At 52.6% G+C, this 24679-nt stretch overlaps 1 protein-coding gene across 2 annotated transcripts; it reads right to left on the reverse strand.

Moving 5' to 3' along the window:
• Positions 1 to 1128: 1128 nt before the first annotated feature.
• On the reverse strand, positions 1129 to 17525 carry EMX1 (empty spiracles homeobox 1). 2 transcript variants are annotated; one of them, XM_082427597.1, is made up of 4 exons: positions 16413 to 17525; positions 11283 to 11327; positions 10344 to 10528; positions 1129 to 1694 (listed from the first exon to the last, which is right to left on the reverse strand). In XM_082427597.1, exons 1-4 carry the CDS (start codon positions 17437 to 17439, stop codon positions 1527 to 1529), a joined length of 1425 nt encoding a protein of 474 aa, XP_082283723.1. In that variant the 5' UTR covers positions 17440 to 17525; the 3' UTR covers positions 1129 to 1526. The 2 variants fall into 2 exon arrangements, with proteins under 2 accessions (XP_082283723.1, XP_082283724.1); XM_082427598.1 differs by lacking the exon at positions 11283 to 11327 and having other exon boundaries at positions 16413 to 17145.
• Positions 17526 to 24679: the final 7154 nt, after the last annotated feature.

The following is a 24679-nucleotide window of genomic DNA, read 5'->3' on the forward strand; positions in this document are numbered from 1 at the left end:
GGCTGGAGGCGCTGGCTGGGAGGCAAAGGGAAGTCCTGGAGGTGGATGCAAAGGCCCAGGCAGAGGGCACAGTGCGGGAGGCGGGAGGAGCACGGACTGACCCCGAGGTGGACAGAGGCGACGGGACAGGGGTGACTGGGGAGGACTCAGAGAGGCGGGAAGAGGCGTCGGGGTACCCGAGTGAAGGCAGGGAGGGGCGGGGGAGCCCAGGAGGGAACGGCCAGAAGGTGCGGAGCAGTGAAGCCAGACAGGAGGTGTGGAGTCTGGCCACAAGGGTGGCGGTAACTGTGGTTGGTGGCGGTCATGAGCATCAGCCCAGTGGGGAGGCAGAGGAGGGACAGCAAGGGGTTGGGTAGCACATGGGAGCTGAAGAGGTAGAGGCAGCTCTGGACATCGTAAGGGAGAGGGTGTTAGGAATACGGGTTTTGTTTCTTAGGATGAAGGAAAACATGATGTGTGACAAGCAGGAAAGACAAGTGGACAAACTGGAGGCGGATGAACTAAAGAGATTAGCGGGCCCTGCCTTGAGCTCTTTGCAAGCCTGGGAGGCCCTGAGCCCTCGGGAACCAGTTGCGAGCTCGGCCTCCAGCCGGGGTCCGAAGCTTTCATCTGAAGCTTTCATCTGCCGGGAGGGTGAGGGGGGGCCTCTCCGGGGACAGGTGAGCATCCTGGTGGGGCCAGGACCTGCGGCAGGGACCGTCCGCCTCTGTGAATGGTGCGCCCTCCACCCAGCCCCCAACACTCCCCGTTTCCTCTGTTTTTCCCTCAACTGGAGAAGCCACCAGAGCTCTACGCATGGGCAAGTACGGACGCTCTCTCCTCCCCGACCCACCTGGGCCTGATTCCCACCTGCTCATTAAGTTTGGAGAGACTTGAGCATAGCCTCCCTCAAGACACAGGGTGGTCCTTCCCTACATCGAGCCTCAGGTTCTCTTGCTGTGGAGCTGAAGCTAGAGACCAGGGTCAACCACCAAGAAAGGAGAAGAGCGAATGGACTGAGGCTCCAAGGCCCCACCCCAGGCTCCCAGGCCCTGAGCAAGCTTTGCTCTGCCTGTCCCGCCAATGGCCCTCAGAGCCAGAATCCACCACGCCAGGCTCGCAGGCTCTGGGGCTGGAGCTGGATGCCTGTGTCATTAAGAGAGAGACTTTTATTATTCCCATAGGGAAGGGAGACACAAGGGGATCACTAGGAACTACAGCGGGTGCCTGGAAAATAAATTAAAACAGAAACGCATCAAAACAAAAAGGAGATAAGAGAAATGGAGAGTGGCTGGGAGGCTGCGATGGCCTGCAACCCGCTCAGGCAGGCAGGCTCTCTGAGGAGAAGGTCGAGCAGTCCCGGGCCTCAGCCAGCCCATTTCTTGTCCCTCTGTCGGTGGTGGCCCCAGGCTCCAAGCCCTCTGGGGCCGTGACCTGAGGCCTCCACGCAGCCTGGCCAAGGAGTGGCCAGAGTCGTGCTGGGCCCGCCGAGGGGCCTGGCCAGCAGCGAGCAGCGCTCCGCCCTCGTGGGTCTGTGACCGCCCACTCTAGTCATTGGAGGTGACGTCGATGTCCTCCCCGTTGGCCTGCTTCGTGGCGATGCGCCACCGGTTGATGTGGTGGGAGCCCTTCTTCTTCTGCTCCGACTCGGGCCCCTCTTCCTCCAGCTTCTGCCGCTTGTACTTTGTCCTCCGGTTCTGGAACCACACCTTCACCTGGGCCAGGGAGGGAGGGGCACAGGTGAGAAACACCCAGGAGGCCCCCAGAGCGGCCACCAGGGCCTCAGCACTCAGGCTGAGCTGGGAGCCGGAGGGGGAAACCGAGGCCAGGGTTGCCTCCTTTGGCCGGTGCCACCTCATGCGTCTGGAGGTCTGCCCTTCCAGATGCAAATGAAGGGGGCCAGGGAGAGGGCACAGGGGGCCAGAGAGCGGCCGTTTTCCTGTCCCCTCAACAGAGGGAAGGGAGGGGGTCATGGAACTGCCAAGCATCCTGGTTCCTGCAACCACAGGAACAGAGAGACCTGGGTCTCTACCAGTTTTTAGAGAAGAGATGAATAATTACTCCTTCTCAGGGTTGATGTGAACAGGAAATGAGGGAATATACAAGAAGCCATCACACGGGCTCTGATGGCCTGGAGTGAGCCCCACCCCCCGGGGCAACGCTGTGCTCTCTGTGGCACAAAGAGGCAGAGTGGACACGGCTGCATAACCAGGAGGTGGTGTCCACACCAAGAGCAGCGCCCAGGACAGCCAGAGCGCTCCTAGGGTCACGGACCCTGCTGCTCGAGGCTCGAACTTCTCATGCTGTCTAGGTTAGTCTGTTCCACCAGAGGACCCCATCTTAGCAACCTCAGGTGGAATTCCAGAGGGTCTCTGGGGAAGGTGGTGCCGAAGGGCAGGGTTATGAGGCATGGATGGTTTCCTGAATTGACAGCACATTTAAAAAGCAGGTAGGTTTAGCCAACGGCAGTTGGAGTGATCCACGGTGCCCATGCAGGTGGTGAGCGGTAAGTCATGTGTGTGGAATGATGATGAGCACCTCGGTTTGGCAGCAGCAGTGAGTGCTGAGGGGAGATCCTTGATTCCCGGGCAGGCCTAAAGGCAATCCTCAGAAACACTACCCACTTCTGCCCCTGCTCCCTGAGAATGGGTGAAAAGCACAGGCCGTAGGCATAAAGCCAGGCAGTGACAGCCAAAGCAGGCCTGGCATCCAGGCCCAGGGAGTAGCTTCGTGCCCAGGATGCCCCACTCTCACATTTCCCAGACACTCCCCTCTGTCCCCTCCATGGAGCCGACCCAACCCAGGGCTCCTCCAACAGCCCACCCCTCCCCAGGGTTTCCATGGTACCATCTGCCTTGCCCTTTAATTTTTGAGCACGAGGATAGGTGTGAGGGCAGCCAGTGGTCAATGACACACAGAGCAGCCAGCCAGGGACAGGAAGAGATGAGGTACCTGGCCTTGGTGGACGGTGAGGGAAGGCCTTCTTCCCTCATTTCCAGAGCTGGCTTCAAACCCATTGCCTGCATGTCCCAGCTCAGATAGATGGGGAGGATGGCAGATGCTCCAGGCGCAGGGCTTCTGGATTCCATGCCCACCTTTCCTTGGGCACAGGGCTAGCTGGGCCCTGGGTGGTTCTCGGCACAACCATTTGGCAGCCAGCCTGGCCCCTGCCCCCCGCCCTGGAGCCCACTGTGACTGTGCCAGCCCGTAGGCGGGTGAGCTCGCCCAGCCTCCTGTGCAAGGCTTGTGTGTGACTCAGGCCTGGGGCGGTGTTCCTGAGAGCCCGAGGGGCTGGCTGAGGGCTAAGCGTGGCCAGCCTGGTGATGCGTGATCTGGGGCAGCACCAGGGACACAGGGCCCCTTTCTGCACCTTCTCCTTCCCACACACACTCCCCAGTCTCCTTTCAGAAGGAGACTCGCCTCTAGTGGGATGGACCTAGGCTACTACTCTTGCCCAGCCTCACTGGTCCAAAGAAGGAAAGCTTCTTGGGCACAGGGCACAGGGTATGTTTTCACACCAGGGCTGGCTTCCTGGTACATACAAATGAAAAGCAATTCTGAATACTTTCTCCATGAAAACTACTAGGGTCAAGGAGGCAGCTCTCTAGAAACAGGGACAAAAACTCTCTCCCCAGGCAGCCTGGCTACCTTCCGGAGAACAGCCTTGGGCTGAGTGTCCAGATGCTGTTTACAAAGACTGTAATAACAAGGGGATGCTTATGACTTAGTAATATCAGTGAAAACGAAAGGATGCACAGTTTGGGCACAGTGTGATCACACCATGGAAAAACAAAGCCTATGCATGGGGAAAAAAGACTAGAAGGAAATGTACCCAAAGTATGGGTGACTTGTCTTTCTTCTTTCCACTTTTCTGACTTTTCTTTAATGCATTACTGATAACAATTATCAGTAATTTTTTTATTTGGAAAAAGTAAAGGAACTGGTCTCTGAATGTAGTAAGAGATAAGAGTGACACCCCAGCCAGGCAACGCTGGGGTCACTCCAGAACCCCTTCCCTAAAGGACAGAGGACCTAGAAAGGAACCAGGTCACATAGCGTGGGTACCAGCGCAGTGGGAGCGGCCTTAGGAGGCCTGCTTATTCTTCACTGCCTCCCCTCAACACCGGCACGCTACTCACTTTTCAAGTCCAGGGCACACTTGGGATGCTGGCTGGAGGAACCCCTCACCCATCTCTGAGCCCTCTGGGTTTGGGGAGAGAGAGGTTCCTTGTGGCCGCCCAAGTCCCCACCTCACTCAATGTCTCTCAGTTTTTCTGATAAGCGAGATCCTTCCAAGAGTCTCCACTTTTGTCTGAGTTACACCACCTGGAATACTCTTGCTTAGTCTTCGAAACACTGCTCCCTTGTTCCTAGACTGGATGTGCCCCATCACCTGTCTGTAACTCCTTAGTGCTTTTATCTGCCTCAGTAACAATGACCCCAGCAACGTGTTAATTTATTTGCTCAAACCTCTGTCTCCTCATCAGATGGTATGGGAACCGGGAGAACGAAAGTGGTGTGTTAGCTGGCTTTGGAGGCCCAGTGGGCATGTTCCAGGTATGTTCAGCCAGCGGGGCAGAGGTGAAGTGACCTAGCCCTATGCTCTAGGAAAGAGGCGCTTGGGCCAACCTGGAAAACAGGAGAAAATCAATGGTAGAGGGATTGAGGTCTAATTGGAAAGGGGGTTTTGAAAGTGCTAACTGCTGCAGAGATGGGATCCTTTTTTGGCTTAGTTCAGTGGACACTTCTACAAGAGGGTCAGTTCTTAATTCTTCATGCTGTGGATTGGATTAACCACTTCTGGGACGGGAGGTGGAGAGGAAAATCCATTGTTGAGGGGACAAGGGTCAGCTTGAGTCAGGCAGGATAAAGAAGGTAAAACTGCTGCGGATGAATGAATGAATGAATGAAGGCATTAAGGCATTAGCAGATTGATCACCGTACGCATTAATGAATGAAGACGTGCATGAGTGAATGGACAAATGAACTTACAAACAAGCAAACTACAACTCCAGCCAGTGTTTCAGACTTTACCTTTGAATGAACCAGGTTTGGATCCCTTGTTTTCCACCACTCCCCATCTTAGCCCATCCCAAATGGGAAAGCCCATGGCTCCTGGCCCCTGCATACTTTCAGATACCTGTCCTCTCATCAAGGAGTTCAAAAACCTCTATCAAGGGGCATTTGAGTCTTGTAACTCTGATACAAGAAGTTCCTCCTTATGTCCTACTGTTGTCTCTTCTGTTTTAATTTAAGTCTGTGTCCTCCTATTCTGTCATCCTCAGACACAGAGAAAGTCCTCATACTAGAAAGAAGCTTAGCGACATCAGTCAAGCCACTCCTCAGCCGGCTCACCTCCCTGCCCTCTCCACTGGGATCCACTTCCTAACATTTGATCACGTGAACTGCTCCCACTCTCAGTGTCAAGCCCAATGCCATGCTAAGCTCAACCCTCACCCCACCAAACTGAGGTTACCTCTGACTCCCCATCAACTAGAGTCCTAACTCTTCCTGAGCTTTCTTGGTTCCTTCTCTCTCAGTCCGCCCTGGATGCTTGGCCTCACTCTCAGGGAGACATCACAAGATTTGCCTGCTCGCTCAGGACCACACCCTCAGAGAACCATTCCAGTCTCCCTTATCTCCTGCCTCCCACTGGCCTCCTGGAGCTTCAGAGGTGCAGAAGTTCTTGGAGAAGAGCCAAGACTTAGAGAAGGGATGAGTGCATCTCAGAACACACAGTGAGCTAGTAACCTTTCCCTAAAATTCAAGTCCCTAGGGTATCTCCCTCTCAGCCATCTCCCCAAAGGCAGATATTCCAGGCAGGAACTCTTCTTACCATGCCCTTGGGGGGAAAAACCCATAGGCAGGTGATCACACACTCCTGCCTCGTAAGACCCCACCACCCATGCTCTCGGGACCCAAGAAGGTAGCCAGACTTGACAGCTCCTGCTCCGTCTTAATCTCAAAGCCTCCCCTTTCTTCCCACCAGCCTACACATCCCTCCAAGCCTTGCGTGTCTGCAGCCTCCCAGGAGACTTCCACCGATGCAGCTCTCCCCTGACTCCCTCAGTCCACAGCTGTGGCTTCAGTGGGACTCCAGTCACCCACCCCTCACATGCCCTGGCACTGCATGAGGAATCTCCAAGGCCAAGACACCACATTTCTGCATGCTTTTCCCTCACAGTTTAGCTCAGCTAAACTGAGCCAGGGAAGGTCAAGAAACACCTCCTGAACTGTTCAGAGCTGGAGGAGCAGCTGGAAACACTAACCAACCAATCAGCTGAAGCAACCAAATGCTTTCTCTCACTCCCCCCAAAACTAATGTGCCCCTCCCCACACAGGCACAGAAGCTCACAGAGGCACTCCGTGCCGTGTACATATGATAGCACCTGACCTTTGGGCATTGATCACACTAAGCCCACATGTGCTCCACATTATGGGCATACATATGTTACATACACCCATTACACACACACACACACACACACACTCTCTCTCTCGGCTCTGATCTGACCCAGGCCCGAGTCTGCCCCACCAGCCACCAGGACTGAAGCTTAGATGGGCTTCACTCCAGTGAGACTCCTGGGCTGCACAACAGTGAGAAGCAAATAATTAGAGCCGGAAGGAAGACCTAGCCCTTGCCCAGGGCCCCTCCCTCCACCTCCTGGATTAACCCACGGCCATCCCAGCACAAATACCCCACACGCAACCAAACTATAGCCCTACCCCAACAAAGCATCTCAGGTTGCCCACCCCCAATATCCCATGCTAGAGCTTTGGGCATACAGACACCCCTGAAATCTGAACTAAGACCCCCACACCAATCTGCTTAACCCTCCCAAAAGTTTTATCCATGAACTGGTAAATAAAATTCGACCATCTAGATCAACAATCAGCTAGGAAAGCGTAAGGGAATGATAGAAGGAGAGGGACAGAAAGGGAGCAGTGACAGCAGAGAGTGAGGGAAATGACTGATAAAGTTAACATATGGATAAGTATACAATCAAGAGAAACTTGCCCGTTCATTCAATACATATTTATGGAGCATCTACTTTTTGCTGGTCACTGAGCTGGGCCCTGGAGCACAGCAAGAAATAGGAAGGCTTGGCCTCTGCCTCCCAGAGCTGAGATGCTCAGGCCTATTTATTTATTTATGCTCAGGCTATTGTTTATAGGATCACCCAGAGAGCTGTTTTAAAAACATTCCTGGGTCCCATCCTGGAACTCCTAAGAGAATCTCCTGAGCAGGGTCCAGGAATCTGCATTTTAAGATTTCTTTGAGAGATGGATGCAACCAGTGTACAGACTGACATTTGGACATGGAAGATTATTAAACAATAGCAAAGTCATATAAATATTATGATATGCGGGAGATATGCTGTGAGTTCTGAGAACCTGGAGGAGGGGTTATACAGAAATACAGAGAAGTAGAATATAGATGAACCAGAAGCTCAGGGCTAAAAAGAACCCTGGAGTTCATTTCATTCAATCTTTCAGATCAGCAACTGAGGCCCAGAAAAAAAAGACAAAGTGAGAGCTGATGAGATGGTAACCATTACAGACATATGCATACACTGTCAGCTGCTAAAGATCTATAGAGATGGAAGTTTGAGATGGATGGTAGATATACAGAAGGTAAAACAGAGTAGATGATAAAGAGATAATCAACAGTTGGGTAAATAGGAATTATTGCTAAGAAGAAGACAGAATTAATAAAAAATAGGAAATATAAATTAACCAGCTTTGCAGAGGCAGTTTAATGAAAGCAGACAGAAGTACACGGCTAGATACAAAATAGCTCTCTGTGAGAGATGAATACAGATATTGACAGTAGAAGTAGATGGCAGGGGGCTGATGGGAGTGACTGATGCTTGACAAATAGCTGATAGCTAGAAATGACAGGTCAGCCTGCCTGGCAAATACAGAGAGATAAATAGATAATTAGTTAGTTATATAGCCTAGGTCTTAATGATAGTTAAGAGAGGGACAGAAAGACAGCTCTGCTGATGAAAAAGACTGAACTAAGAGTCAGGAATTCCAGGTTTGGATCTTATTATAACACTAATTTGACATATTACTTTCAACAAAAGGAAGGGAAGCACTGGGGATGAGAATTAATCTTATTTGAGTTCATATTAGGTGCCTTTAATCCTTAAACAACCTATTTTATGGATGATGAAAACAGAACTCAGAGAGGTTGAGTAACTGGCCCAAGGTCACACAGTCAGTTAGCAAGGAGGCAGATACTGAAATCCCATCTGCCTGCATGCGGTGCTCTGCCTAGTTCATCTCTCCATCTCAAAGGCCTCACCTGGAAAGACAGGACTCTACAAGGAGGTTTCTCAGGCTTAAATCTCCCACAGTTCTATTATTTTGTTTGTTTGTTTCATATGCTTAACCAGCTCATTTATAGATGGAACAAGATTAGCCATGCGTTTTGATCGTTAGTGAAGCTGGATACATTTTATTTTCTATCTGGTTTTGTTTTAAATATATGTTTAAGCACCTTATAATAAAAATGAAAGAAAATCATTGGGTTTACTAACTGGCATTGTTAGGAGTAAATATTGACAGGCAGATAGGTTCAGTTGAAAGAAAGTCAATTAAAAATGCTCTGGCTGAGCTAAAAAATTGAAAGTTTAAAAACAATGACATTATTTCAACAAGTGTTAATCTGTGGGTGGTGGGCTTATAAACGGTTTTGTTTTCTTACACTTCTGCAATTAAAATTTAATAACTAATACTTTAAAAATGAAGTTAACTATAAATACCATTCTTAAATTGACACCTTGTCTTAAACAACAATTTTAAAACACTGTTTGCCAAGAGGGCAAAGGGGGTATTATTTTATTAACTTCTTTTTTAAAAAACATATCTTTCTTTAAAACGTTTTTAAAATTAAGTCCGTTGTTTTGTAAGCTTTATCTCTGCAGTTAGAACAGCCCAGCTAGCAAATCTGAAAAAGCCCGGGTCCTGCCGCGGAGATGGGAGCAATGCATTGATGAAATAGGGCATCAGATAGATAGGACAATGGATACCAAAATGCGACGTGAGCGGCAAAGAGTGAGGTCGGGGCTGCAGGATGCTGGGGACGAAGTTTGGGTTTGGACTCCCCCACGACGCCTTCCATCTATCCTCACTGCTACCCGGGAGACCCCAGGCTGCACACACACCCCACCCCCACCTCCAGCCGGACGCCTTCTCACTGTCCAGGACTAGGGTGGAGGATGGTGGTGTAAGAGGGGCGAGGCGAGCAGAAAGGGGAGCGGAAGATGAAATGCCGGCGGGCGAGAGCTGCTGGGCCGCGCCAGCCGACCTCTCTTTGCAAATCTGGGCTCTGTCAGGGACAGAAGGGAGTTAAGGTCTCCCGAAGCCCATTCAGATACTGAAATCCGCCTCCAGGGCAGCAGCCAGCCGCCCCCGCACGTTGGACTCCGGGCGGACTAAGAGCTTAGCGGTGCTTCCAGACAGCATTTATTTATGGCAAAGTCTTTACTTACAATAAACCCAAATCTGCCTCCCTATAATTCCCTTCTAGTTCTTTAAATTTTTTTTTCTAATTATCAATTACAAAAATACTACGTGGTGATTGTAATTTCACCCAGTTCAAACCCCTTCAACTCCATTACAGTTTATTCCCTCCCCAACTCAACAGCCCTTCAAGTGATTGGAAACAGGTCCTGAGTACCAGAATCTGCTCTCTCACCGTTCCCAGGCCCCGCCAACGCCCGCGCACACACGCCACAGTTTCAGAGCCCTGCCAGCCGGGCTGGGCAGACATCAGTGCCCCCCTTGGACCCCCAGCAGGGCTGCGCGCTCCCGCTTAATCCCTCTGCTTCTGATGTTTATAGCCTGAGGACACGTGGGCTTTCTCTCCACAGCACACCCGCTGGGGGACAGCGAGGCCTCCGCCCGCTTTGCCCCTGCACAGCAGCGAAGCCAGTGCGAGACAGGCCTGGGCACCCCACACACCCCTGAGCGCCCCCGGAACAGTGGCGGGAGAAGGGCTGCAGTAACCGCAGGGCCGAGACGGCGCCAGAGGGCCCGGGTGGGCGCGGAGTGACCGCGGCTTGGGCGCTCCGCGCTCGGCCGGCTCCCGAGGGCGCCAGCCGCCTCCTGGCAACTGGCACCTCCTATGGGCTATGGGAGTGGGGTCGGGATAAGGTTTGATCCCAACCTCCCGGTGGGTCCTTAGTGCGTAATAAAAGTCCTGTGGCCTCTTCGAGGCTGCATACAGTCGGAGGGAAGACAGGCGTGACGGGGACGCCGCAGGGGTAGTGGGAGAAGCTGGGGAAGGCTGGGGATGAGGCCGGCCGCTCCGGCCCCGCCTCCACCTGGCCCCCGGGCGCAGCGCGGATCATTACCTGCGTCTCGGAGAGGCTGAGGCTGCCGGCCAGCTGCTTCCGCTCGGCGCCCACCACGTAGTGGTTCTTCTCGAAGGCACGCTCCAGTCGCAGAAGCTGCGAGGGCGAGAAGGCCGTGCGGATCCGCTTGGGCTTGCGCGCGAAGGGGCCGTGCAGAAGCAGCCCGTCCTGGGGCACGTCGCTCGCTGCGGCCGCGCCGCCGACGGCAACACACGCAGATACAGACAGAGAGAAGGGCGCCGTGAGCCGCAGCCCGGCCAACGGGCCGCCCGCGGAAGCCGGCCAAGCTACCCCTTGCACCGCGCTCTCGCACACGCCCCGGAGCGCTCCGATGCCCTCTCCAACCCTTGACACACGCACTTCTCCTCTTTCCCTTTTGCCGCCCCTTCCGTAAGTCCGCTCCCCTTCCCAACACCTCCCGGCTGAGGGGGCCTCGCGGAATCGCAGCGCTGCGGCTCACTGTTAGGCCAGGAGGTGGGCCCAGGCCTGGTGAGGCCCAAATCCACAGTGCCTGGAGCAACCTAAGAGGCCAAGGAGTGGGAGGCTCTTTTTGTCGGCTTGCCCCGTCATGTCTCCCTCAAAGTGGACCAAGAGCAGAGACGGGGCTGGGTGTCAGGAAAGTGGTAAGGGGAAGAGCCAGGTAGTTAGGCATCCCCCTACCAAATACAGATTCAAGAGGGTATTCAAGAGGGTATCCCAGGAACTCTCCCTTCACACCTGCTTAAACCGGCCTTGCAACTAAATGCTCAGGCTACTAGCCCATAGAAAATTCCTTCCAACAAGCCAAGGCTCTGCCTTGCAAGTGGTAAAAATAGGCTATGGGCTAAGTCAGCATCCAGGCAGCACCTGGAGGTCTAAAGTTAGGTTTCTTCTTCCCGGCTTTCCCACCTTTCTCCCCTCAGGCCTTCAGGTAAAATCCTCTTCCCACAGGAGACTTACTGCTCTCTGGTGGAAAAAGGCCTTGCTTCATCCCTGAATAATCCCCTGCCGAAGAAACACGTGTATAAATATCTAGATGTCATTTTTCTCTCTAATATATATAGATATAGATATACTGGTTTCTGCATGGGCGTGTGTAAATACATGCTCCAGCCTCCCTACTGTCTTCTTCTCCCATCTACCATACAGGATTTTCAAAGAGTGCAACTGTCCCTTGGCAAATGTTGGCCATCATGGGGACTCAGCTCGTACATGCGGGAGGAGGGGCTGACATTGGGCTGGATGGGGCTGAGGTGGTGGGGTCAGGAACTACAAAAGTGAAACTAGCTTCCACCCACAGCCCCAGTCTCAGTGAACCCCCCACTAGGTCTTCACACCACCTCTGGCTTGGTTGCACATGCCACCAAGACTGGAAACAGGCCCTGACATCATCCACGGAGCCTCATGCAGTGGCACATAACAGTACCCTGACCCATCAACCATGCAGAGCACTAGATGAAATGTTTTGACAGTTAGTTGTTGAGATTGACTGATCCGATTAATTTCTTCAGAAACGGCCACTGGTTTGACTCAATTTGATTTGTTGTTTCATTTTTTAAGACAATTGTTTGGATAATTCGGTTGAGATCTCCCATCTCTGGAAATATCTCTGTAAGTGAAGCAAGGGCACATAATTGAGATGCTATGGCCAAAACTCTCCAGGTAACTGTTCATATCCCTCTGCTGGTGGAAACTGCCTGACATGACTTTCTCCACGTCCATGGGCTTTGGACACCTACACAGGCAAACTTTATTGCTGGGGTTTTCTGTGGAACAGCATTGCCTAGGAATGAGGGGCTAGTGCTTGGGGGGAGACAGAGTTGCCTGAGAGGCAGAAGCCACTAACTTCCAGTCACCTTATCCATTTCAAGTGGCTGGATCTGTGCTTCTATAAAAGTGAGTGGGAAGCTCACATCATAGGAAGCTGGAGGGAGGACACTCTGCCCATTGGGCCCTTCAAGGTGGGGGCAGATCCAGGGCTCTCAGGCCTGACAGAAGAAAGAGAAGTTTAGCTTGCGGTGGTGGAGGGGACAGATGATCAGGGGAGGTGGTCTGGCAGAGGGGGGTAAGAGGGAGAGAGAGGAGAAGAATGATCCAGGTGGGAATAAGAAGGATTAAAGCCTCAAGTGAGGGCCAGTGTGATAGGCCGGAGATAGGTGCGAGAGGTGGGTGGGAAGCAAACACTTCTTGCTGATGTTAAAATAAATTGCCTCAAAAAAACAACAGCATTCTGAGCTCAAGTCAAGTACCAACAGTGGTTTCCTCTGGACAAATGAGCTGAAGAGGGAGAGAAAGCCCACCCCTGTGATCACAGGGTTTGGCCTCAGCAGCCTGACTGGCCCAGATTGGTCAGAAGTGAAGTGGCAGCGTGGAGAGACCGGGGAGTTGTGAGTGAATGGGATGCAGAAGTGTGAAGAGTAGTGTGGGGCTGAGAAAGCAGGACTGCAGCCTGCCTCAGTGTGTGTGATTTGATGGCTATTTTGTAATTTTGTGGTGTGTGTTGGTCACTTGTGTGGTAGAGTTCTCTATGTTTGTCTTTATAAACCCAAAGTGGAGGACGGAAGCAACAAGCTCCTCTGACATACACATCTCTTTGCTTCAAGTCAGGCTATTTTAGGGGAAAGGTAGGTTGCTTGAGGTCTCCCTCAACTGGAGAGAGAATAGCCCCAGTTCATTGTAATGCCCTGAAGGGACAGATAGCATGTATCCTGTAGTCTGTGTTCCATGTGCAGAAACACAGGGGTCCTTCTGACCCAACCAAGAAGCAGAGGCCAGAAATAAGTATTCAAGATGTTGATTAGTGATGACAGATTTGATTTCAAAAGAATCAGGGCTCTTTCCTGTAAGGAACAGTATGTTTAGTACAAAACTGAGAAACTCACCAATAGCTGCTATGTTTGTGTAAGAACTAGGGTGGTGCCTATGAGCCTGGGCCACTCTCACTCTGACCTATGGAGAGGGGGCCTCACACGTCCCTACCAAGGCTTCAGTTTCCCTTAATTGGATCACAAGGGCAGAACAAGCTTGGGACTGGGTTGCGGTGTGGCCTGTTTAGATGCAGTAATTCTGGGCTCTGAGAGCGGGCTGTCAGTTTCAGACAAGGACAGGTGGAAAAGTGGAAAGGGGCTGGCTTAGCCTTCCCTGGAGCTAGTAACTGTACCCCACCCGCCCCGTTTTCCTCCAGCCTTCTCTGCGGGCCCCTTTAAGGCACTGGCTGGGACCTAGCAACGGAGGTTCCCAGGAGTGAGGCGGCAGGAGGTGGGAGCTAGGGATTCGAAGGCCCGGGGCTCGAGCTGCAGTCCCTCCTGGAGAGGCCGAGGCAGACTGGGGGCTCTGGGCCGGATGGCGGGGCGGAGGGGCCTGGGGCTACGAGACGGAGAGGCCCGCCCGGCAACGGAGATAACCTCTTTCCCCCTCCTCCTGCCGGAACAAAGGCGCCCTTTGAAGCACCGGCCCATTACCACCACCAGTCCCAGAGGGCCTGGTCTCCCACGGCCCCCTCCCGACGCTGCTCCTCGGCCTGGAAAGTTCCTGCTGTCCGGGGGAAAGAGCACCGAAGTGCGGCTAACTCGTCGTCTCCGCCAGCTCCTCCCCTTCAGGCCTCGAAAGCCGCCCCCGTCTTCGGCGTCTCGCCGCCTGGTCCCGACCATCCCGCGTTGGCTTTTCCTCTCCCACCGCCTCGCTCAGCGAAGAAGCCGCTTCCCTGCGCGCCGGGACCGCGCTGCTGGAGAGCGCGGCGCACAGAGCGCAGACGTGTTCCTTTTCGTTCGTGTAGGGTTTCGCTTCTTGCATTAAAACGGGGCTGAAATGAGCATCTCAGAGACCCGGTTCTCTAGAAAACGCGGCGCCGGAGGGCCTGAAATGGCTCGGCTCGTAGCCCCGAGGGCCCGCGGGATCGCAGGACTCGAGGGCGCCCGGGCCGCAGGGGTCTGCCCCGACGATGACCGGCCCTGAAGCCAAAACTTCTTAGGATTCGAAAAGTCCTTCAGTGCCCAACGGATTCCGTGTTCAACAACGCGACCACATTTGGCTCCATCTCCGCGTCCAGACACAGTTCTTGGGAGAAAAATGCAACCGTTTTTGCAACTCGACAACGTGCCCGCCGGGACTGACGGCTCAGGGAGCGGCGGCAAATTCCGAGAGGGTTTTGCGGAGGATTTATTCGGCCTCGCCTGACTGGGGATGCTCAGAGCTGGAGCTGGATCTCTCGCAAGGCGCCCCCGACGCTTGGCGCCCCCGGCCCTCGCACCCTAAGCCCGCGCGGGCGAGGCCAGAGGCGGGAAAGGTAGCGCGGAGGGCGTGGAGCGCCGGTCCAAAGCCGAGGGCGTCGCCGGGAGGCCATCTCCGAGTGAGCAGAGACCACAGGGCTCAGGACCAGCTCTGCCCTCTTCTCCGAGCCCCTGTCTCTCTACTAGCCTCTTAACCGCTGGTCCCTCCGTCGCCCCGGGCCCGAAGGTTCACAAACAGCCGCGACTCTCAAATTGGCCCGCGGTCGCGAGGTTTAGAGACCCAGGCCGGGGACCCAGTCCATAGAGGATCGAGGTGGTTTGCTCAATTTTAAATAATATTTCATTTTACCAGTAAACATATATTTTAATTGACAGGTTTCTTTCCCATAGCGGCTGACACCATAGGCTTCCCCCTCCCCCCCCCCCAATGATTTGGGCAAATCTTTGAAATCCCCAGGGCAGACAAAACTGCCCACAAAGATTCTTGCTCAAATAATTACATTATCTTATTTTGTGGGATCTGTTGGGTCAGTATCCTTTGGCCAGATGGGACTGAGAAAATTGTCTGACAAATCGGGGCCCGGGAAAGCGGCTTTCCGTGAAACAGTTAAGCAGCTATAGCGAAAGCTTCAAGAGATCATTTTTTTCTGTTATCTAGATAATTGTACCCAATATCCAGTTTATTTTGACTGTGTACACCCAGTTTACCCTCGGATTAGCTCCAGGAGCCAAAGCTCTATCCACATCCTTTTCATTTGTTTTGCTAAAATCAGGGTTACCTAGCTCTGAGTCATGGAACCTCCTAAGACTGAGGTCCGGTCTACACTAACAAAATAAAACCGGAAACTAAACCAATTACTGCACAAATTAAGGACACTCCAAAAAAAAAAAAAAAGAAGAAGAAGAAGAAAGAAAAGAAAAACTCCAACAAATTCAAAGAAGAAAACGAACTCCAACTAATGGAACTCTTTCTTTTGGAAAAGTCACATCATTGAAACCTCTGTGTGTGTGTGTGTGTGTGTGTGTGTGTGTGAGAGAGAGAGAGACAGAGAGAGAGAGACCGAGACCAGTGGGGGATCTTTAGCAAACCCACTGCCCGGTGCAGACTAGGGGGCTCGGACTGCCTAGGACCTTAAAAGCCCTCTGCCCCCGCCCCCTGCCTTGGAGGACTGCTGTTGGTCCCCCAGCAGCCGGTGGGTTCCCGGAGTCGGCGAGTGGCGGAGGAAGCCAGTTTGCTATTGCAAACCTTCCCACCATAGGTCCGAGAAGCACGTGTGACTTGGAGAAGTCGGGTCGAGGTTGCTGACAAACATCCCAAGACAGCAGAGCACTCAACACTGAACATTAACTCTCCAGTTTGCCCTCCCCTCTGCCCCTTCTTCCCACAGACCCGGGGCACGCAGGTGGACTTTCCCCTGCCTCCAAGCGCCGGCGAAGGCGGATCCCTGGGAGTTGGTGGTGGAAGTGCGAGCGAAGTATGGTCCCAGGTCCATCTGGGTCGGAGGCAGGGCGGCGGGCGCTGCGCTCTCTGGGATGGGACTGGCTCAGCCAGGAGAGATTAAGGCAGGCCGCAGAGTGGACCAGGAGAGGCTCCAAGGATGAGCCCGGGCTTGGCGTCCTGACCGGCATCGTTCCTGGGAAAGCCTAGAGGTCCCAACCTGGTTCTCTGGGAGGGAACCCAACGCGGCAGAAGCGCGGATGGATCTGGCGTGGCTCGTCCCTGCTTAAGAATCGGCCTTTGCGGACCCGCAGCCTCATCAGCAACAACTTCTGAACGGCCCCGCACGCCCCCGAGCCTCCCCGCGCCACCTCAGCACGGGCGCCGGCCGGCCGCCGAGGCGGGCACAACGTGGGCACTCACCCTGAAAGCGGTGGCCGAAGAAGCGGTTTCGCAGCACCCAGGGATAGAAGTGCAGAGGGTCCCGGTGTTGGGCGCCGAAGAAGGAGTGCGGGGGCTGCAGCGGGGAGGCGCCCAGCTGGTGCGCCGGGTGCACGGTCAGCGCAGGGTGGTTCATGGCCTCGGGGAACACGAGCTCGGGCCCGCCGTAGAGCGAGCGGCCGGCGCCCGCAGCGGCGGGGAAGCCGCTCACGAAGGCCGCTTCGGCCGCGCCGGGGTGAGGGTAATTGAGCGCCGTGGGCCGGAGCGGCTCCTCCGAGGCGGCCGCCGCCAGGGGATGGGAGCCTGCACCCCCGCCGCCAGTGCCCCCGCCGGTGCCACCGTCCTTGGCCACCAAAGACTCGATGGTAAAGCCGCGCTTGGCTGTGGGCTGGAACATGGTCGCGGCCGCCAGAGCCGAGCGAGGCAGCCGGGCGCTGGGGAGCGCTCCGCGTCCTGGCGCCGCCGCCGTGCGGGGTGTGCACCCAGCCAGGCACATGCACACACACCAGCACCCCTCACCTCCCCCGCCCGCCCGCCCGCGCTCAGCCCCTGCCCACGAGCCAGGCGCGGAGCGGCGAGGGGTGTGCGAGCCAGTGAACGGAGAGTTGGGCCACGGCGCGCAGCTAGGCTCGCCGGCCTCTGCGGCCGAGCGGGCAGCTCCCGGCGCCGGCACTGGCGCGGGCTCCGTGCGATGCTGCGAGCTGCCTCTACGGCCTGGGGGCTGAGCCCGGCCCCCTCCTTCCCGAGTCCAGCCAGGACCGACCCCCGCCCCCGGCCCTCCCAGCACTGTCCAGCCCGGGCTCGGCCACAGCGATGCGAGGCGAGAGTTAGCGGGCACCTGCCCCGAGCCCGCCCATTGGCCGCGGCTCACCTGCCCCAAGGTGGGGGGCGGGGCGGGGCGGGGCGAGGGACAGCGGGTGGGGACGGAGCCAGCAGTCGGAGGCAAAAACCGGACTGGAGTTTGTGCGGGGCGATCTAGGCCTCCTCCCCATCTCGAGTCTTCTCGCATCTCCGCCCTTTAGCAGAGTCTGGCTGCCGCCGCAACCGTCTCAACCCACGCGGGAGCCGAAGGTGGCGTATAAGGGGCCTGGGGCTTGGGAGAAACTCCAACCCCAGTCCCCAGTGTGTAAATCAGTCGAACCCTCTCCAGTTAGTCCCGGGATGTCGTTTCAGTTCGCAGATAACTTGGATACGAGTGGAATGTGGGTGTTTGGAGTCCAACAAATAGGTTCTCCCGAGAACCAGCTCCCTGCTCCCCTGGCCTCCAGGACCCTCGGGATCACCCACCATCCGTCTCCTGGGCCGCAGTCTGAAGCCGCGGCCTTGGTCGTGAGATTTCGCGTTTTCTGGGTGTTACGGGTGACAGCTCCGGAAAGGGGTCGCGCAATTTTTTTCGCAAGGGCCCGGGCCGGGGACAGCGCTGGAGGAGCTAGCGGAGCGGTCCCCCTGCAGTCATCAAGCTGCAGTTCTCAGGGCTTGGAAGGAGCTCCTGACCAGCCACAGACACCGCGGCCGGCTCGCAACGGGACGCAGGGCGATCTGCTTTCCTCCTCTTCTCTGGTCATGGGGCTCAGGTGCAGGCGGGCCAGGCCAGGCCGGGGCCTTGAAGACACTGCCTTAAATTGGAGGTGGCCGAGCAGTCTAAAGCCATCCCCAAGAAGACATACCGGCCGTCCCGGGAACATAGCGGCCGCCTGGCCTCCCCCGACCCCCACCTTCCACCCGCGCCCGCGGAGCAGCGGACTACTCCAGCCAGTTTCCATTTCGTGCACTAATTCCCCGGGGATAAGAGGGCAGTTGGGAAGGAGAACCAATACTCAGAAAACTTTTTCATCCGGGCCTTCCAGGCCGCAGGAAAACACCGCATCCAGGCCTAGGAAGGCGTTAGGCGGTGATAGGGAGGCTGGGACGGGGACCCTGACAGCGCACTACGAGAAGGGCACTGCAGGCCGATCCGCTTCCTCGCTGCTGCCCGGGTCAGTCAGAGCGGCCTGGCCGCGGCCTGGGTGCGCGGATCCGGGCCGGGCCTCCCGGCGCCCCGAGGCCAGGAGGTCCTCGTTCCGCGAGACTCTACAAGAACTCCAGGCCGGGTCTTGGGAATGGCCCGCCTGAGCGCCCGGAGCCCCGGCCCAGGAGAGCGCTCCGGGCGCCCTTGTTGCCACAAAGCGGGTTAAAGTCTATTTTCCACTCGACTGCTCCGAAAAGCCCCCGCGCCGAAAGCGTTCCGGCCCCCTTGGGCTAGGTGGGGAGGGGACAGCGAGGGGGTGGGGGTGAGACTGCCGCACCCTGCAGCCGTTCGCGACCTGAGCAGACCCGGGCCGAGCACCTCGGAGGCGCCCCAGAAACGCCTGAGGAAGGAATCATTAAGGAATTCGTGGCGAGAGCCTGTGTCTCTTTTGCGGGCCTCTCCGGATCTCTCTGGCTCACTGTGCTGGTCTCTCCCTCTCTCCCGTTTCTGTCTCCGGCTCTCTGTCACTTTACCCCTTTCCTGCTTCCCTACCGTCACCCCACTTTTCCTCTATTTCTCCCCCCTCTCCCTTTGCCCCATCCTCAGTCCTAGATAAGGAGAAGCTCCCCAGAGTGGGGAAAGGGACCTAACCAGGCCATATCGCTGGGGTGGCGAGGGTGCGGAGCTGGGCAAAGACATAGAGCGAGATTTTCGTTCTATATGGAAGGAGACAACGGGGATTTTGTTGGAGCAAGGTCCCCACAGGGGCGCGGGTTTAGTTGGATAAGCATTGCCTGGGCCTGTGCTCTGGTGGCGACAGACGGAGTGCTTGGGCCTGTGACCAAGAAGACAGGAGCCGGATCTTGTTAAACTCGGCCCCAGGGCCTCGTGCCCCTAGCGGGAGGTGAACCTCACCTGTCTAGCTGCAGGCCCCCACCTCCTACCCCACCTCGAGGCTGGACATTGACTCACTAAATTGGGCAGGTAGAGGAGCTTGGAATCTACTGGGCCATTTCTAGACATATATACACTGGCCACATCTACTTTCATCGTCTGGCTCTGGGTATACATCTCCCTATGTAAATCCATGGACCTTTATAATAACAACTCCTTCCCTTGTTGTGGTGCTTTCCAAATACTTTGACATCAGCTGTCTGTCGTTAACCCTGTTTACAGATGAAGAAACAGACTTCACAGGACCAAAGACTGAAGTTGGTCATGGTCTGGGTAGAGGTGGGACAGCTCAATGGTCCTGGCCTGGCCCAGGTTCCGCCCCCATTCTACCCCCAAGCCCGCCACTGCAGCGTACTCCCACAGGATTAGTGATGGGGTACCGCGGTGCCCTGGGTGATGGGAGTTCTACTGCCATTTTTCCTCTCCTTACCCTCTCCCAACGCCCGTTTCTCTCACGTTCCTTTCCTGTAATTCCATAATTTCTCTCCCCTTCCCTCCCTCTGCAGATATTCATCCTTTACCTGATTTCCTCTATTTCTGCTCCTCTTAAGGCCTCTTTCCCCGTTGTCCCTCCCCTTGCAGTAGGTTAAGAGAAGAATTTGTCAGCCTCAGGAGGTCTCTAAGTCTCCCACTGTGCTCTGGATCCAGCATCAATGACCCCCACCACGCCCCAATCTGTTCTTGTGCCGGATCCCCTGCTCAGTCCCTGCCAAGCTCTCAGACGTTTCCCATTTCGATCTCTCCCCCAAACAGCTGACCGTGTACATGCCTCCTCTCCTCACCAGTGGACAGCCGCCCATCTTAACCAAACACCTGCGGCCCCTCCCCCACCTCTGTTCCCCAGCCGTTCCTCTCCACCTCCCTGTTCTCCCTTTCAGGCTGCTGAGTTCTGCCGGAGCCCCCAGGTTTATCGTGCCTCCCTCATGCTGGAGCGCCCTAAAGTCCCACACATCTGCAGGCTGCTTACTTTTCACTCTGCACCTGCCTGAAGCCCAGCCCCTTCCCTGGGTTCCCATCTCCCCAAACCCAGCACTTTGGCTTTCTGCAGAGGAACCTGATGCTTACTCAGAGTATAAGACCTGGACCATCTGTCCTGGTTCTAGCCCCACATCAACTTTTCTCCTCCCTCCGTCTCTGGAATAGCCTGGGCTCAAATCCTGACTCATTCATTTACTAGGGGTGAGACCTGGGGCCAACAGTCTTGCCTCAGCTTGCACATTTGTGAAATGGCAAGCCTTATATGGGACCTCTGTGGGTATTAAATGAGATCTAAGTTTGTGATGCGCAGGACCAGTGCCTGACTCCAGAGAGGCACTCGGTAAATGTTACACTCTCTGCCTTTGCCCATGTAGGAAACCTGGGAATCATCCTCCAATCCTCATTCTCTCTCATCCTCATCCTTCCAGTCACCAAGTCTTGAGGTCAAGCACTTCGCAAATCTGTATCCTCTCCCTTTTTGCTTCTTTGCTGGCTAACTTCATTCTTCACAACTCAGTCCAGCTCCTCCCAGAACCACCCCGCAAACCCTCACCACCTCTCACCACTCTGTCATAGCTTTCACCTGCAGGGTGGCGCTGTCTGTGTCTGCATCTTGTGGAGAGATTGGTCCAAAACATCCCCAGACATCTCCCTTTTACCTTCCATCTCTCTCTTTCCTCTTCAGCCTACTTCATCTTCATGTCTCCCTGTCCTCATGCTTCCCTCACTCTGTTAACTTTTCTTCCTCACCACCAAGTTTCTTGAGTAACTTTCGTCTCTCTCCAGATCCCTTATTTCCCCCTTGACTCAGTAAGCCTTTGCAACCTGGCTTCCATCCCATCATATTAGGAAAATGGCTTGCAAAAGCTCCAAAATTTTTATTATGGTGCTATTACAACAGAAACATGTGCTTATGGAGACGATAATAAGCACAACCTTGTGGCATTATTGTCACACTGAATGAGTTATAATCCCCACCCAGTGGCCTTAGAGCAATGCCTAACATGTAGTAAGCACTTGATAAATGTTAGCTATTATTTTATAGAGCTATTCTGTCCAATGTGGACGTCATGTGGCTGTTGAGTGCTTGAAATGTGGATGGCCCAAATTGAGATATTCTTTTTTTCTTGAGATATTCTATAAATGTAAAACACACACCAGATTTGGAAGGCTGAGTGTTGAAAAGTATTATCATTGTTATTAATATTTTTATCATTAATATTTTCTATGTTGATTACATCTTACAATAATAATATTTGGGGGTTAAATAAAATATATTATTTTTTATCAGTTTCTTTTTACTTTTTAAATGCAGCTACTAGAACATTTAAAATTACTTATGTGTCTCACATTATATTTCTATTGGACAGAGTTGCTATAGAAAATACAAGAAATCCAAAAGAGAGAGGGATGGTAAATGGATGTGGGGGAAGGGAAAACAGAGGTCTTATAATTGTCAAATCCTCCTACCCAGAAACAGCATCATGAAATTCTTATAGTATATCCTTCCAGTTCTGTCTATATGCACCTCCCTTAAAAGCAGGGCGGGGGGAGTCATACTGTACACAGTTTTGTAATCTGCTTCTTTATAACCATCACAAGCATCTTTATATCCATTAAATATTCTCTATTGTTGACATTTATGCTGTTTACAAATTTTCACTATTTTAAGCAAAATTTTGACCAACAGCTCCATAGCTGTATCTCACTATATGTCTCTGAGTATTACTTTTCTATACAAATTTCTAGAAGTAATTTCTAGAAAAGTAATTTCCAGATATGCAATATTTTAATTCTTTTGATCCACATTGCCAGTTTGGCTCTGGAAATGTTGTACCCATTTATTCTCCTCTGAGAGAGTTTAAAGGTTTCTCTTCATCCTCTGAAATGCTCATCAGGACTCCGTATTTCCAAATCCCACTCTTTCTAGTTGTAATTGTCCGTGGGCTCTTCACATTTGACTAACTTCAACTCCTTTTTCTTTTGGAAACTCTCTCTTCCCTTCACTTTCTTAACAAGGTACCTGCCTAGATCTGCAGCCTCTGGGACTAGCTCCTTCATGGGCTTCCCTTTCTTCTCCTAACTGTGGGTGTCCATTAGGCTCCCTTGTCTATTCCAGCCTTCCTATCTATCTACCATCTATCTATCTATCTATCTATCTATCTATCTATCTATCTATCTATCTATCATCTGTCTATCATCTACCTATCTATCATCTATCTACCTATCATCTACCTATCTATCTCTCATCTATCTCTCATCTCTCTATCATCTATCTACTATCTATCTATCATCTATCTACTATCTATCATCTATCATCTATCTTTTTCTATCATCTATCTCTTATCTACCTATCATCTATCTATCTCTCATCTATCTACCTATCATCTACCTATCTATCTATCTCTCATCTGTCATCTATCTATCCATCTATCTATCTTCTGTCTACTATCTATCTGTCTATTATCTATCTACTATGTATCTATCTACTATCTATCTATCATCTACCTATCTATCATCTACCTATCTATCATCTATCTATCTATCTATCATCTGTCTATCTACTATCTATCATCTCTTTTTCTATCATCTATCTATGTATAATCTACCTATCTATCATCTATTTATCATCTATCTATCATCTATCTACCTACCTATCTCTCATCTATCTCTCAATCTATCATCTATTTATCTATCTATCATCTATCTACCTACCTATCTATCTCTCATCTATCTATCTATCATCTATCTCCCTAACATTATTTACTCCCACAGCTTCAACCAATACCTGATACAGACCCCTTTATGTGTTTGTAATACCAACTCTTTATTTTTCCCCAGATCAAGTCACTAATTTTTCAAATGTTTGTGAGATGCCTTCCCACAGGCTCCTTAGACACTCACAATACCCTCGAACTGAGCTCAACATCTTCCCCACCAAATTTGCGGCTCTGGCTTAGCCTCTTCTGAATCGACCCCACCTTTCTCCAAGACACCCAGCAGCTAGGAGGCATCTGTGATATCTTCCTCTCGGTCAGCACCCTGCACATCCAGGCTTTGCATCCATTCCTTCCTTACAGTTCCCCCTGCCACTGGCCTACTTCTGGCTCTTGTTACCTGTCCCCGGTGATCCTCTTATGATAACCATTTGTGGTCTCTCCTCTCTACGATTCATCTTACACGTGGCTGCCAGATTTCTACAACACAACTCTATCCCGTTAAAATGTTTTCACACAACTGTGGGACCCAGGCCAGTTTCTTTACCTCTCTGTGACTCAGTTTTTCATCTGCAATCTTCAGATAATAATAGTACCTGGAGAGCTGTTGACAGAATTAAAATGAGGTGATTCATGTATAGCTTTTAACACATAGAGTAAGCACTCAATAAGCATCAACTATTAATGTCACTATCTCCAATAAAGTTCAAACTCCTTAGCTGGGCATTCAAGGCCCTTCATGAGCAAGTCCTTACTAGATCATGTCCTCTGCTCACCTATGGGGAGCCACACCGCAGCAATACTGCTGCCACCCAAGGCCTTTATCCAGAGACCTCTTGCTCTCTGTGAACTCCCTACACATTTCCCGTGCTAGCCTTGCTCAAAAATGTTACTCTAGAGCCTATGTCAGTCCATCTTCCGAGAGGAGGAAAATTGTCAAAAGTGCATGAAGTCAACTGTATAGAATGCCAACTTCATGAGAACTTCATTGATTGTGTTCACTGCTGTGTTCCCAATACCCAGCATAATTGCCAGGCATATGATAGATGCTCCTTCAAGACTGTTGACTGAGCATATCAATTTGAAAAACACAATTTAAGATTATGTTTGTTCTGAGACAGTTTTAAAATGTAAACTTTCATCACCGTAGAACATAATGAAGAGACGACCCATGCTCTGTGAGGCCTGTGATGAAAGGAGAGTTGGACCTAGGCCTCTTCTTGGAAGATTTCTTCTTCAGAGCTTCCAACTGATGGGAGAGGAATCCCAGACACTTTGAACTTGAACCCTGCCCAGTAATTGCCTAAACCCTTGAGTGGGGAGGACTATAAATTTTCCAGTGTGTCTCTATATTGTAAAATGTGTGAACTTGGAGCAAATATCTCTTTCTTCTGGGAAGACCACTTTGATGGCTGCCTTACTTTTGCAAAGACAAACAAAAGACTTAATTCTTAAATGGAGCAATTAGAGATCCCATGACTCAGTGTTCTGCGTAATGATATAAACGTCTTCTCTCTAATAGGATGGTATCTTTGCAGATTACTATTACTTCAGGGAAATGTTTCTTTTCAACATATGGGTCTAGGCTGCTCTGTCCCTGAAAATTAGAGCTCTTTCTTGGGAGTGTGGATGTGTTCTTATTCAAACAGTTG

Source organism: Balaenoptera physalus (genome assembly GCF_965194825.1).
Source record: "Balaenoptera physalus genome assembly, chromosome: 15".
Taxonomy (NCBI): domain Eukaryota; kingdom Metazoa; phylum Chordata; class Mammalia; order Artiodactyla; family Balaenopteridae; genus Balaenoptera; species Balaenoptera physalus.